Source organism: Orycteropus afer, unplaced genomic scaffold, assembly GCF_000298275.1.
Source record: "Orycteropus afer afer isolate SDZICR_OR568_19922 unplaced genomic scaffold, OryAfe1.0 scaffold00535, whole genome shotgun sequence".
In the NCBI taxonomy this organism is placed as follows: domain Eukaryota; kingdom Metazoa; phylum Chordata; class Mammalia; order Tubulidentata; family Orycteropodidae; genus Orycteropus; species Orycteropus afer.
Window position 1 is genome coordinate 1,294,072 of NW_006922122.1, and position 14,371 is coordinate 1,308,442.

Sequence of the window (14,371 nt, forward strand, 5' to 3'; positions counted from 1 at the left end):
CTGGAGGTGCTTACTCATTTCTACCAACAAATTTTGAAGACAGCTACCTGGCAAATGACTATAAGAGATCCATATTTGTGCACATTGTAAACAAAGGTGATCCAACAGAATGAGTTGAATACTGAACAATATTACTAACATCACACACAAGTACACTGCTGCTGAAGATAATAAAAAATAGTTGGAGCAGTACATATACAGGGAACTTCAGAAATTCAAGCTCAATTCAGAAGAGGATATGGAACGGGAGATATAATTGCTAATGTTAGATGGATCTTGGCTGAAATAAAAGAATACCAGAAAAACATCTACCTGTGTTTTATTGAGTATATAAAGTCAATTAACTGTGTGGATCACAGTAAATTATGTATAACAATGCAAACAATAGGAATTCCAGAACACTTAATTGTGCTCATGAGGAACCCATACATAGAAGATGTTGTTGTTCAAGCACATCAAGTGCTTGGTTTAAAATACAATAAACTTCTTGATTTAAAATCAGGAAGCATGTGTGTCAGGGTTGTATCGTCTCATCATACCTATTCAATCTGTATGTTGAGCAAATTAATTTGAGAAGATGGACTATATGAAGAAGAATATGACATCAGGAGTGGAGGAAGAGTCATGAACAATTTGCAATATGTGGATGGCACAACCTTCCTTGCTGAAAACGAAGACTTGAAGTACTCACTGATGAAGAGCAAAGTATAAATTATACCTCTACACATACAGAACAAAAATCCTCCCAACTGGACCAATTAACAACATCACAATAAATGGAGAAAAGATTGTCAGGATCCACAATTAACATCCATGAGAGCAGCAGTCAAGAAATCAGATGCCTTATTACACTGGGCATATCTGCTGCAAAAAGACCTCTTTAAAGTGTTAAAAAACAAAGAGGTCCTTTGAAGACTAAGGTGCTCCTAAGCCACGCCATGGTATTTTCAATGGCCTCATATGCATGTGAAAACTGGACAATGAATAAAGAAGATCAAAGAAGAATTGATGCCTTTGAATTGTAGTGTTTGAGAAGAAAACAGATAATATCATGGGCTACCAGAAAAATGCACAAATCTGTCCTGGCAGAAGTGCAGCTAGAATGTTCCTTGGAAAGAGAATGGCCAGACTTTGCCTCACTTACTTTGATCATGTCAGAAGGGACCGATCCCTGGGGAAGGTAGCATCCTTAGTAAAGTAGAGGGTAAGTGAGAAAAAGCAAGATCCCCAACAAGATAGACTAACACAGCAGCTGCAAAAATGGGCTCATGTACAGCAAAGATTGTTAGGATGGTGCGGGATTGAGCAATGTTTCCTTTTGTAGTGAACAGGGTCACTATGAGTCAGTAATGACTCAACAGCACCTAACAACAACAACAACAACAACAATACGGTGTCATGCATGAATTGGATTCTAGTATGAATTTAAATGTTAATTTTAGTTTATTATTTGTGAGTGATTTATTTTTTCATCAAAATGTATTGCTTTATGTGGATATTAAGTATATATCAGAGATTAGCTTCAAATAAATTACAGGATGAAACTGGCTTAAGAATGATTAAGGAAGATCATTAGTCTGAATTAAGAAGTTCATAGAATATTTAATAAAAGCTTTAAAAGCAAACTAAGAAATAAAATAGCAAAAATCGATGACTGATATATATACAGAAAAGAACAAAAATAGTGTGTAGGATACTTATGTTTGAGGTCATCTGGGTAACATATTTAATTGATGTAAAAAACAAACAAAAAAGAAATTATAAAGTATAAAATCTTATATCCTCTTTGATGACTGTGGATCGAGTGGTGGAAATTGCTTCTTGTCACCAAATATCCATTTTTCCTTTTTCACAAATAAATAAGAAACACTGCCTTGGAGTCAATTTCAAATCATAGTGACTCTCCAGGACCGAGTACAACTACCACACAGAGTTTCCAAGGCTCTGAATCTTCATGGGAAGAGATTGCCTCATCCTTCTTGGGTAGAGCAGCAGGTGATGAGTTTCCACTATGCAGCTTTTGGTTTGCAGCTGAGCACTTTAAACACTGCACCACCAGGACTCTTCTTCCTTATAATATATGTGATTATTTTACATCAGTGACCTATAAACAGAGATGTGGCTCTTTTAGGACCAATTTTTATAAGAGCAGAAATGAGTCACCTTTGCTTTCATTTATTTTTCCCTGTTCCTGGCCTGGACGATCAGTGCTCCAACAAGGCTAATGAAATCTGAGATAACCTGTGGGATGAATGTCATGGTCTGGAAATGCCAGAGAAAAATAGGAGTTTGATTTCTAGATGCTTCATGGAGCTTCTGTGCAGGCTGCCGACAGACAATTTGTGCAGATATTTTATGTAAGAATAAACCCCTGTGTGTGTAAATCACTATTTTTTTTTTTCAGTCTCTTCTACTAACAGGTAGAGATAATTACTAACTGATGCAGCTTAGATAGATGTAGAAAACAGAAGCAGAGAACAAATCTAAGACATAAAAAGAGAAAAAAAAAATGTATATTGACTCATTTCAAATGATCTTTTAGCAGAATAAACGTTTAACCCCAGAGATATAAACAAACAGTAATTGAGTATCATTTGAGGGAAATTGGTTTAAAGTAATATACAACCTGATTTGGATTGCATGTAAATGGAATACCAGATGTATCAAATAGAATCTAGGGCATCTAGTTAAAGATGAATTTCAGATAAATAAGAATATTTTTAGTATAAGTATGGCCAGTGCAAAATTTGGGGCATACTGAAAATAAAACTAAAAATAAAAATTGTATAGCTTGAATTCAAATGTAAATAGAACTCTGCATTATATCTGGCAAGCCTACTTGCACAGTTGGTGAAAATCATACTAACAAAATTATTCAGGTCTTTCTGACTTGATGGCAACTGGTTATTGTAATAAATAGTACTTACAAAATGAAATCCAGCTGGGAAAAAGTGAGCTTGAAAAGTAAAAGTCATGCTCTATATTTCAAACCTTGCCATCTGTAACCTGTGGTCACTGCAGATCAGACCAGGATTAGGATTCAAGCCCAAAGACAACTATACCATTATTATAGCTAGAGTGCAGAGTTTCATTCAAAATAGTACAGCCCAAAACCACTAATTAGATTTTTATCAGAAATATAGGCAAAAATGTAATAGAAAAAACATGAACTAACAAAGGAAAATGAATGGATATATAGTAACTGAGTCAAATTAAGATAAAAGCAGGAGAAAAGATAGCATAATTCCTAAAGCTGCAATAGAGAAAAACCTTCCATTTTCAATGACTATTTCACTAGGAGCTCTGGTAGTGTAGTGCCTAAGGCACTTGACTGCTAACCAGAAGGCTGGCAGTTCAAACTCACCAGCCACTCCTTGGAAAGAAGGTTGAGCAATCTACTTCTGTAGGGATACCGCCTCAGAAACCCAAGGAAGGGTCGCCATGAGTTGGGTCCAACTTGATGGCAATAAAAACAACAACATTTTACTTGGCAGAACTTTAAGTTTTTCTTGTCACGTTTCAATATCCCTTATTAATTACTTTTTGTATTCTAACAGTAAATTCGTATTATTTTAGGCACAGATGGGGGAACCTGTTCTTGAAACACATAGAAGGAGAAGAGAAGGAGGGGTAAAAAGAAGAAGAGAGGAGAGAATAAAAAATAAGACCTACATTAATTTAACACAATGTGCTAGGCAGTTAATAACTCTAAAGCATTTATCATGTGCTCACAAAAGAGAAGAAATGATGAGTTAATTTTATTTTTATACTCATTTTACAGACAAGGAGTTGAAACAGAGAGGTCCCATCACTTTTAGTAGCTGAGGAGTACTTGGAATCCAAGCACATCCTGCATTTGCAAGCCACCGTGTCATGAGGTACAGTGAGGCTCAGAATCTAGTTTCAGAAACAAATAACAACAATGACAAGATCATTACCATGGACTCTTTTTTTTTTTTTTTCCAGTACCTCTATGTTATTTTAGGGAGCTCTGGTAGTGTGGTGCCTAGGACACTTGTCTGCTAACCAGATGGCTAGTGGTTAAAACCCACCAGTCACTCCTTGAACGAAGGTTGGGCAATCTGCTTCCATACTGATATCGCCTCCGAAACCCAAGGAGGGGTTGCTATGAGTCAGGTCTTACTTGAAGGCACATAGCAACAACAACATATTATTTTAATCTTTTGCAATGAGAACATATTCATATATTGACTGGGTAAATACACCCTGTTGTTGTTATGTGCCCTCGAGTCGGACATGACTCATAACGACGCCTCCTTGGGTTTCTGAGGCAGTATCACTACGGAAGCAGATAGTCCCAACTTCCTTCCAAGAAATATACCTTAAATCCTCTCAAATATATATTGAAGACTTAGGAGTTTGTAAATTTTCACTGAATTCCATTGCTGGGAAAGGCATTTTTAATATAATTTTTAACCACATAATTTAAGGGTAATTAAACTCAATTTTGTGAAAATCAATAAATTATAGGTTATAAAAACTGACTATGCCTGAATTTTTTTAAAAAAAAATCATCCTTGTTTGTGAGCAAAGTGAGGAAGCAATTTATTATAATACAATCATATTGTTCTTTCTACATACCAGATATTTACATCTGTCTAAGAAAAATATTCTCAGTAACTATAATTATAAACATATTTAATGTAATTAAAACCCCACAATTTAATTAAGTAGTATTCTTGGTGGTAAACAACAGAACATATTCTAGTGAGTTTTAGGTAGGATTAAATTTAATAAAAAAAATTTAGGAAGATCATAGAATATCTGGGAGAGGAGAATGTCTGCCATTGGCTATGAAGTGCCAACAAAGATGACCAAGCTTCCTATTGAGACTGATCTAGTGAAGACCCCACTGATAATGAACACTGAACAAACCCAGAGCTTCAATCACTGCTATCCCTGAAAATAGGGTTCCACTGCCATAGCACTGCCCAGGAAGGACTGTTTTTGATAGATGCTGTTGAACTAATTCCCACTAAGCAATTTTTTTTTAGTCTTGAACAATACCAGAAAGCGTAGCTGGGCAAAAGAATTCTGCAAAACCCCTGTCTTCTCACATTCTTTTTTTTAAAAATTATTATTATTGAAATATAATTTATGTAATAAAATACACAAAATTAAAGTGACATGGTCAATGTATCTTTTTTTTTTTTTTTTCAGTGTTCCCTCCCTTCCCCTCCCACCCCTGGCAACCAACAAAGAAAGTTTCCCTCCATACAAAAACCTTTTCTTGACCCTCCACAATGATGAACTAATACTATATTTGTCCTTCTGTGATTGACTTATTTCACTCAGCATAATGTCCTCCAAGTTCATCCATATTATGCTGTGTTTTGCAGACTCTACGTTACTCTTTAGTGCTGCATAGCATTTCGGTATGTGTATGTACCATAGTTTGGTCATCTACTCTTCTGCTGATGGGCACATAGGTTGTTTCCATCTTCTTGCTGTTGTAAATAGTGCTATGATGAGAGATAAGTCCCTTGCCAGATACGTAATTATCAACAAATATAAATTTGTTGCTGTCATTTTTGTCATGTGCTTTTTCATTGTGTTGATTTCTTTGTTCCATATAATTTTCTATGCTGAGCCCATTTTGTTTATGAATCATGTTATCACTTCTTCATTGCTATTGTTTTAGTATTTGCTGAATATTTATGTTGGTCCTATTTTTTATTTTGATGTGAAGGTTTATCATTTTTCTTTGAGGTTACCCTGTGATTTATAGTTTTCTTCTCAAGTTTAGAATAGTCCCTTGTATCTTGTAGTTGTCTTGACTTCCCTACCATCTAGAAGTTCTGTAATGACACAGATTTTTTTTTTCTCTCTTTTTGGTTTGCAGTTGTCCTCATTTGTTGGCTGATGTCTCTGATTCTCTGTTTACAATCATGTAGGCTTATTTACTTTGGATACTTCTATAGCTGGGTTGGTTTCTGGGTTATATCATATGTGTATTAACGGTCAGTTGTTGTTGGCTGTTGTTGCTTATCTGTCCAAAGGGCTCCCTTTAGCATCTCTTGTAAGGTTGGCCTGGTTTGAACAAATTCCCTTAATGTCTTCTTATCTGGAAATGTCCTAATTTCACCATCATCTTTGAGGGACAATTTTGCTGGGTACATAATTCTTGGTTGGAAATTTTTCTCTTTTACTGTTTTATATATACCATCCCACTATCTTCTCACCTGCATGGTTTCTGTCGAGAAATCCGAGCTTGGTCTTATTGGTTGCCCCTTGTAGGTAACTTTTCGTTTTTCCTGTGCTGCACTCATGATTCTTTCTTTGTCTTTGGTTTTGGTGAGTTTGATGATGATATGTCTTGGTGTTTTTTTTTTTTTTTTTTGGAGTCTATCCTGTTTGGGGTTTGTTGGACTTCCTGAATGGCTATATTCTCATCTTTCATCATACCAGGGAAGTTCTCCTCCAACAAATCTTGGACAATTTTCTCAGTGGCTTCATTTTTCTCTTCCTGTTCTGGAATTCCAATGACACGTAGGTTATTCCTTTTGATGGTATGCCACATGAACCTTTAGGCTTTCTTCATTTTGTGTTGATTTTTTTTCTGATTGATCCATTTCCAAGGAAGTATTCAGGTATTTGTCTTCAATCTCATTAATTCTGTCTTCCATTGCATCAATTCTACTCCTTTGCCCTTTTAATATGTTATCTATTTCTGACAATTTAGTATTATTCTTCTGGATTTCTATCTGTAGATTTAGAATCATTTCTAATTTTTCATTTATTTTGTTATTTTGTTCTTGTATTTTCTTCCAGCATTCTTCTAGGGTTTTATCTGTGTTTTCTTTGGTCTGTCTCTTAATCCTTTGAAGATACCTAAATATAATTCTTTTTATTTCCTTATCAAGGAGTTCCAATGCTGCATCTTCATCAGGGTTGTGTTTTGGGTCTATATCCTGGTCCCTTGTTTCTCCTGCTTTGTCTTGCTTCTTTGTGTGGACTGTGATGCTCTGTTGTCTCTGAGGCATTGTGATGTTTTTGTGTTTATATTTAATCGGTGATTATATGTTGCAGTGACTTGTCCACAATTTTCATTTTGTTTGTTTTGTTTGTATGTTATCTATACAAGCAGGGTCCTGTGCTGTGCTCCTCTATTCACTAGTTGATAGCACTTATACACTTATCGCCTGTCTCCTTTCCTTTGTCGGCCTCTTATATGTCCTTGCCAACCCTGGCAAACAGAGCCTGTTCTTAGGTCCCTGGAATCTGAATGAAAACACTATCACTTTAAAATTCAAAAGGTTGCCACTTGTAAACATTCCTCTTCTCACATTCTTGCTTATGAAATTGGACCATGTTCATCAGCTCTATTTGTTAGTGTCTTTGTTCACATTTCTGTATCATTCCTGCAAGGAAGCCTAAGCAAGCAACTTTTTTTGCTTATTTATTTCCACCTTGATTCATAGAGTAGGAATTGTCGAAACATTGAAGGTGTATTTAATAGGTTGTGAGTAATCAGAAAACACATGACTGCTGGACACAGAGCTGACAATCTATATTTTTATTTACATGATAAAGTTCTTATATTGGCAGACTTATGAGCAGAGCCAACTATAATCTTTTATTTAATATTGCAGTCATATTGTTAAATGTCTGAAAATATATTTTCATAATCTTACAGTTGATACTTGATAATGAAATGAAAACACTGGGAGCATATTGGGACATTTAAAAAAATATACCTTCTTTGGATATTCTCCACAGTTTTAATTTTGGAAGGCTTGTAGTTCTGTGTACAGTATAGATAATGAATATTTGCTTAACTTAATTAACTGTAGTTCAAAATTAAAATGAAACTTTCTAAATATTAGAAATCTTTTCAAACTTCATACAAATTTCATCTGTTCTTTAATGTGTATGAAAAACAATTTACTTACCTCAGTGCTTACTTAATATTTATATATCTCAGAGACGTAAGTTACTAAAAAATCATTTTTCAACAAATTTCAAATCTCTAAAACAAAGGAAATAATCCAAAGAATTTATAAGATCCATAAACAAGTATATGTCCACTTTTGAAAGTTATCACAGAATGTCACTCACAAGATACTCAATATTACTGACCTAATTCAAAGAAGGCTATCTGAGGTTTTCAAAGCATAGTACATTAGGAATAATGCCCTGATTACAAATAATAGTTGACTGGTTGAAAGCAGGATCTAGACAGAAAAAGTAGACATATAAATTCATGAAACAAACCCAGGATAATTGTTCTAGGACCATAACTCTCAAAGAAACTCAAATGCCCCTGAGGTTGTATCTGATTTGTAACACTATTCTTGATAGTTAAATGTTATTCTTAATATAATATACTATTTTCAGTGGCTAGGTGTGAGCACATTTAGAAAAAAGTTACATCAAATATTGTTTAAAAAAGTGGTTAATAGTTTTTGTTTTGATACATTATTTTACATTATACAAGAATGTAAGAATGATGAAACAAATATGAATGACTTTCCTGGGCTTGTGCTTTAGTTTCTATATGAAGCAGCAAAGGTTAAGTAGAAGGACCATGGCTTTCTGCAAGATTAAAAGCACAGAGGAGGCATCTTCTAACCTCCTCCAATCTCACTAGGGGAAGAGAGAATCACCATCTACAGCCCAAGACTTATTCCTGTGAGGCCAATCATGCTGCCACCCTCCCAACTGTCCCTCCCAAGGCATTCACTACTTCTCTGCTGGGTTTGATAATTCATTGCAATGGCCACACAGAACTCACAGACAATACTCAGAATTATAGAGTTTATCAGGGAAGTAACAGGGTACAATTCAGGTTCGGGAACATGTTCAGGATACAATTCTTTGATCAGTACAGTCTCCCCTCTGCTGTGCCCTCAGACACGCCTCTGTGACCCTTGGCCTCTTGGCCTGGACTCTGCCCTGCTTTGGCAAGTGTTATAAAGCTCTTTTAATTCTGCCAATAGGTACACCTATGTGCACCCCACTCAACCAGCAGGTTTCCTGCCCAAGGGGACACAGCTCTCTTGCCCCACGGGCTAGAAAGCCTGCCGCTCTGTCTTGTGCCTCTTGGTTCCACTGCTACAATCTCTCTCCCAGGCATTTCTCTCTGCAGGGCACCTTTGCCAAGGAGGTCCAGCACAGGGATCTCAGGTCCAAGGACGCACTCTACTTCATCTCCAAGTGAGATCCCCTCCTCTGTCTCTAGGAAGGCTCATTTTAAGCCTGGCCCAGGAACAAAACTACCAATCCTAACCTCAAAGTCCTACACACTTTATTTGTATGGTCCCACCCAGTAATCCAGCGGAAGTTACAAAGACTATGGCTAGAAAAGCCAAGTAATTCACTACACCACAGAGATAATAATAAATAATAACTGAGGTTATATGCAAATAGATAATAAAACCTCAAAATCAGTAAAACAAAAGTGGAATTGCAACTCCTCATACCCTCACAACTGGACAAATAAGCAACTTCATGATAAAAGGAGAAAATATTGTAGTTGCCATAGATTTCATTTTTCTTGCATTCACAACCAGTGCCCATAGAAGCAACAGTCATGAAATCAAGTGACTTTTGCACTGGGCAAATCTGGTGCTAAATACCTCTTTAAAGTGTCAAAAAGCAAAGATGTCACTTTGAGGCCTGACCTAAGCAATGGTATTTTTAATAGCCTCCTATTTGGTGATGCAGTGCCTAAGACATCTGACTGATAATCAGAAGGCTATAGGTTCAAACCCAACATCCACTCCTCTGAAGGAAGATTATATCTCTACTTTCATAGAGAAACTTCCCCAGAAACCCAAGGAGGGATCTCTATGAGTCAAATCGACTAGGTGGCAGTGAGTTTGTTTTTTTTGGTTTGGTATGCATGCAAAAACTGGGCAATGAATTACAACTGAATATGAGTTGGAGCATTTGAATTATGATGTTGGCAAAGAATATTGAAAATACCATGACCTTCCAGAAGAATGAACAAATCTGTCTTGGGAGGGTTATGAACAAAATGCTCCTTAGAAGCAAGGATAGCAATATTTTTCATGTACTTTGTTATCAGAATGGATCAATCTTTGGAGAAGTAATCATGTTTGGTAAAGTACAAGATCTGAGAAAAGGAGGAAGATGCTCAATGAGCTGGATAGAGACAGTGACTGCAATAATGGGCTGAAACACAGCGACAATTGTGAGAATGGTGCAGGACCAGGCCGTGCTTTGTTCTGTTGCACATGGGGTTGCTATGAGTAAGAACTGACTCAATTGTACCTAACAAAAACATAACAATAGCATATCCAGAGATACCCAATAACCACATGATTTTTTTTTTTTTTTTTTTACTTCTTTCCATCTAGAAGGATGATGTTCAACTTTAACCCTCAAGAAGGATGGAAGGAACAGATGAATATCCTGAAGTTTCTTTGCTCATGCTTTTATTTCACTTTTGGAGATTTACCCTATTGAATTGGGATGAGATATTGAATTGCTAGCAATGAATCTGAGTGGAAAAACTTGATGCTTAATTCCAGAAAAATAAAACATTTATTTCTTCCCGTAATATTTTCCTGTTTCTAACACATATGAAGTATTTGAAGCAAAAACTGCCCTTACCCTCTTCTAACACTCCAGAGAACTATAGGTTGGTACTCAACCTTTAAAAAAAAAAATACTTTCAGACAAACTGTTGGTGATTCTGACAGTCACAGACATTGGGCAACAATCTTGATTTCCAGTGACAATTAACCAATACTAGTATAACTTTTTGTTTTGTTTTGTTTTTCTTTCCTTTCTTCCCTTTTTCCTATCATACCCATCTATTGGGAAACTACTCAGCAACCATTCAGTAATAATTCAGATCTGTTGAGTTGGGTAGCCCCTGCTTGGCTTAAGGGACACATCCCTCTAGCTTAGCCAATCAGTATATTATGTTGTTAGACTAAATAATTACTTCAATGAAAGTCATGCAACTCTAGTTGTATAAAACTGACTCTTTCCTAGGATGTGTTCTATAGGTTCTAAAGGATATAGGACTTCTTCTAAGATCAAGAGTTCTAATATGTATTTGGATTTGGTAGTGACCACAACATGGAGAACACTTATCTAAAAATAAATCCAGCAGATGGAGAGGAAACATTTAACAACATGTTTAAAAATCCTGAAATCTAAGTATTCTTGAACCCAACTTATGCAGGAAATTTTCAACAGTCCCATTTTCCTTAGCATTTTAAGTTGTATTTGTGAGACTTCCAGAAAATAATCCCAAATAAATAGTTTCAACAAAAAACCACACAATGTTATTTTCAAAAACTATTCTCTTAGTTAGGAGCTCTGGCAGTATAGTGCCTACAGCATTTGACTGCTACCAGAAGGCTGGTGGTTCAAACCCACCAGCCACTTCTTGAAAGGAAGGTTGGGCAATCTACTTCCATAGTAATACCACTTTGGGAACCCAAGGAACGGTGGCTATGAGTCAGATCTGACTTGATGGCAGTGAGTTTGTGTTTTTTTTTTTGTTTTAATTCTCTTAGTAAAAACTAATATATACATATAAAAATACAAAAATTGCAAATGGTTTTCACTTGGAACTAAGTCTACATTTCATCCCTGATTGATTTCTCCCTCCTTAGAATGAACACTCAGAAGGAAGGTTGGGCAATCCTACTTCCGTAGTGATACTGCCTCAGAAACCCAAGGAGGGGTCGCTATGAGTCAGGGCTGACTTGACGGCACACAACAACAACAACAGAATGAACACTAAACTATTACATGGATATGCTTCTGGAAATTGCACACATATATATATATATATTAGGAGCTCTGGTGCATAATGCTTAAGGCATTTGACTGCTAACAAGAAGACTGGCAGTTCAAATCCACCGAGACTGAGCAATCTACTTCCATAAAGATTTATTGCTTCAGAAACCCAAAGGGTATTGCTATGAGTTAGAATGAACTGTATGGCAGTGAGTTTGGTTTTTTGTATATATGTGCATTATTATTATTATTATTATTATTATTATTATTGCTATTTTGATTACTGAGAACATTTCATACATTACTGTGAGGTGCTGTTAAGTCAGTTTTAACCCCATGTACAACAGAATGAATCACTATCCATTCCTGTGTCATTCACACAATTGTTGCTATGCTTGAGCCCATCATTGCAATGTTAATCCATCTCATTTAGTGTTTTCCCTTTTTTGCTAACCCTCTAATTTACCATGCAAGATATTCTTCTTCATGGAATGTCCCTCCTGATAACATGACCAAACTGAGAGAGATGAAGTCTGGACATTCGTACTTCCAAGAAAAATTCCAGATGTGCCTCTTACAGGACAAATTTTTTCCTTCTTCTGGCAGTCCATAGTATATCAATATTCTCCACCCACATCATAATTCAAATGCACAGATATTTTTGGAGTCTTCCATATTCATTGTCCAGCTTTCATATTCTGATGAGCCTATTGAAAATACCACAGCTTAGGTCAGGCTCAACTTAGTCTTCAAATTGACATCTTTGCTCTTTAACATTTTAAGGAAGTCTTTTGCAGTGAATTTCTCCAATGCAATATCATTTGATTTTTTGACTGCTGCTTCCATTGGCATTGATTATGAATCTAAGGAAAATGAAATCTTTGACAACTTCAATCTTTTCTCCATTTATCATTATGTTATTTATTGGTCCAATCGTTGGATTTTTATCTTCTCGTTGAGATGTAATTCACACTGAAGCGTGTATGATCTTCATCAGTAAGTGCTGATCAGTAGGTCTTTGCTTTTTTCATGCGTTCCACTTTATTTTTGACAATTTCCAATTTGCCTAGATTCATAGTTTGTATATTCTAAGTCCTGATTATTAATGGATGTTTGCAGCTGTTTCTTATTTTGAGTCATGCCAGCAAATTAAAGTCCTGAAAACTTTGTTCCATCTAAATCATTAAGATCATCTCTGCTTTGAGGAGGCAGCTCTCCCTAGTCATCTTTTGTGTGCTTTCCATCCTGAGGGGTTCATCTTTCGGCACTGTATCGGACAATATTCCACCACTATTCATAAGGTTTTCAGTGACTGAGTTTTTTCAAAAATAGTCTGTCTCTTCCTTCTTCCTAGTCTGTCTCCACTAAAATCTGTCCAACCTGAGTGATCCTGCTGGTATTTAAAATTCCAGTGGAATAGCCTTCAGTACCACAGCAACATACAACCACCACAGTAGGACAAGTTGACCCACTAGTAGTGGAGATAATACTAAGGGGATTTATACATACTTCTATAAAAAATGTGACATTTATATGTGCTTAGATAATACTATCAGCACATATGAATATCACAATATTTTAAATTAGCAAGTATAAATCTCCTTCTTTGATTTTAATGGCAATACAGGATTTTATTACACAAACATACATGCACAAACACACACACACACAATCATATGTTCCATTGATGGTATTCTAATATATATATATATATATTTACTTTTCTAATCATTGTGAAGGTGAAAAATGTTATACATATATATTTAATTCAGATATAAGTATATCTATAGAAATAATTCTTCAATGTAAATTTGCTAAGGCTAGAGGATTTGCATTTTAAAATTTAGTAGACATCCTATCTAAGAGTTTGCAAAAATTTATTCCCTCACCAACACATTGTCACATAAACTGCTGAAAAAATCATTACACATAGTTTATGTAATTTTAAATGATCTGTAGGGCTTCTTTCAGCCATTAAAATGATTATGCTATTATTCCAATGTATTATCTTCTATTCTATAGCCAATATTCATTATGCTTCCCATACTTCATAGAATCTGGAGTGCATCAGGTGAAACATACAAATTAAAAATGCAATATATATTTATGTACTCACATTGATGTCTTCCAAATCTAAATTATTTAGAATAATATTGTTCCTTTTCCAGATGATGGGGGGTCTCAAGGCTCCTTGAATGGCACAGCTCAGAACAGCACTTTGTCCCACAGTCACTGCAATACTGCTTAGTTTCTGATCTTCAGGAAGACTCAATTGGATAACCTCTGTAAAGATAAAATGTCAGTAATTCTGATGAGCATGTAGTTTTTTAAAATTAATTAGGATAAAGTTTCTGAATGCTAGTAATTAAAGCTTTTAATTTGAATCAAAAGGAAAAAAGCCTATGATGAAATAAGAAAGAGTAAATTGTTTCCAATAAACGGTCAGAATGACATTTCAATTTAATTGATTGACAGGCATCCACATGAAGCAAATAACCATTAAACATGAAATGAGTCTCACAAGTAGAATTATAATAAGCCTGGCAGCTTATACCCCAAAAAGAGATAAATTATTTAAATGCCAAATTGACATGTAGTGTGTCATCGACATTGAAATACAAATGATGTT

General features: G+C 35.5%; 1 protein-coding gene across 1 annotated transcript in view; it reads right to left on the minus strand.

Moving 5' to 3' along the window:
* The window catches only part of FSTL5 (follistatin like 5), an 813,440-nt gene that overhangs the window by 439,046 nt on the left and 360,023 nt on the right, over positions 1-14,371 (minus strand). Inside the window, exon 5 of the mRNA XM_007955717.1 lies at positions 13,859-14,025. Coding sequence (XP_007953908.1) covers positions 13,859-14,025 — 167 coding nt within the window. The remainder of the gene's footprint in view (positions 1-13,858; positions 14,026-14,371) is intronic.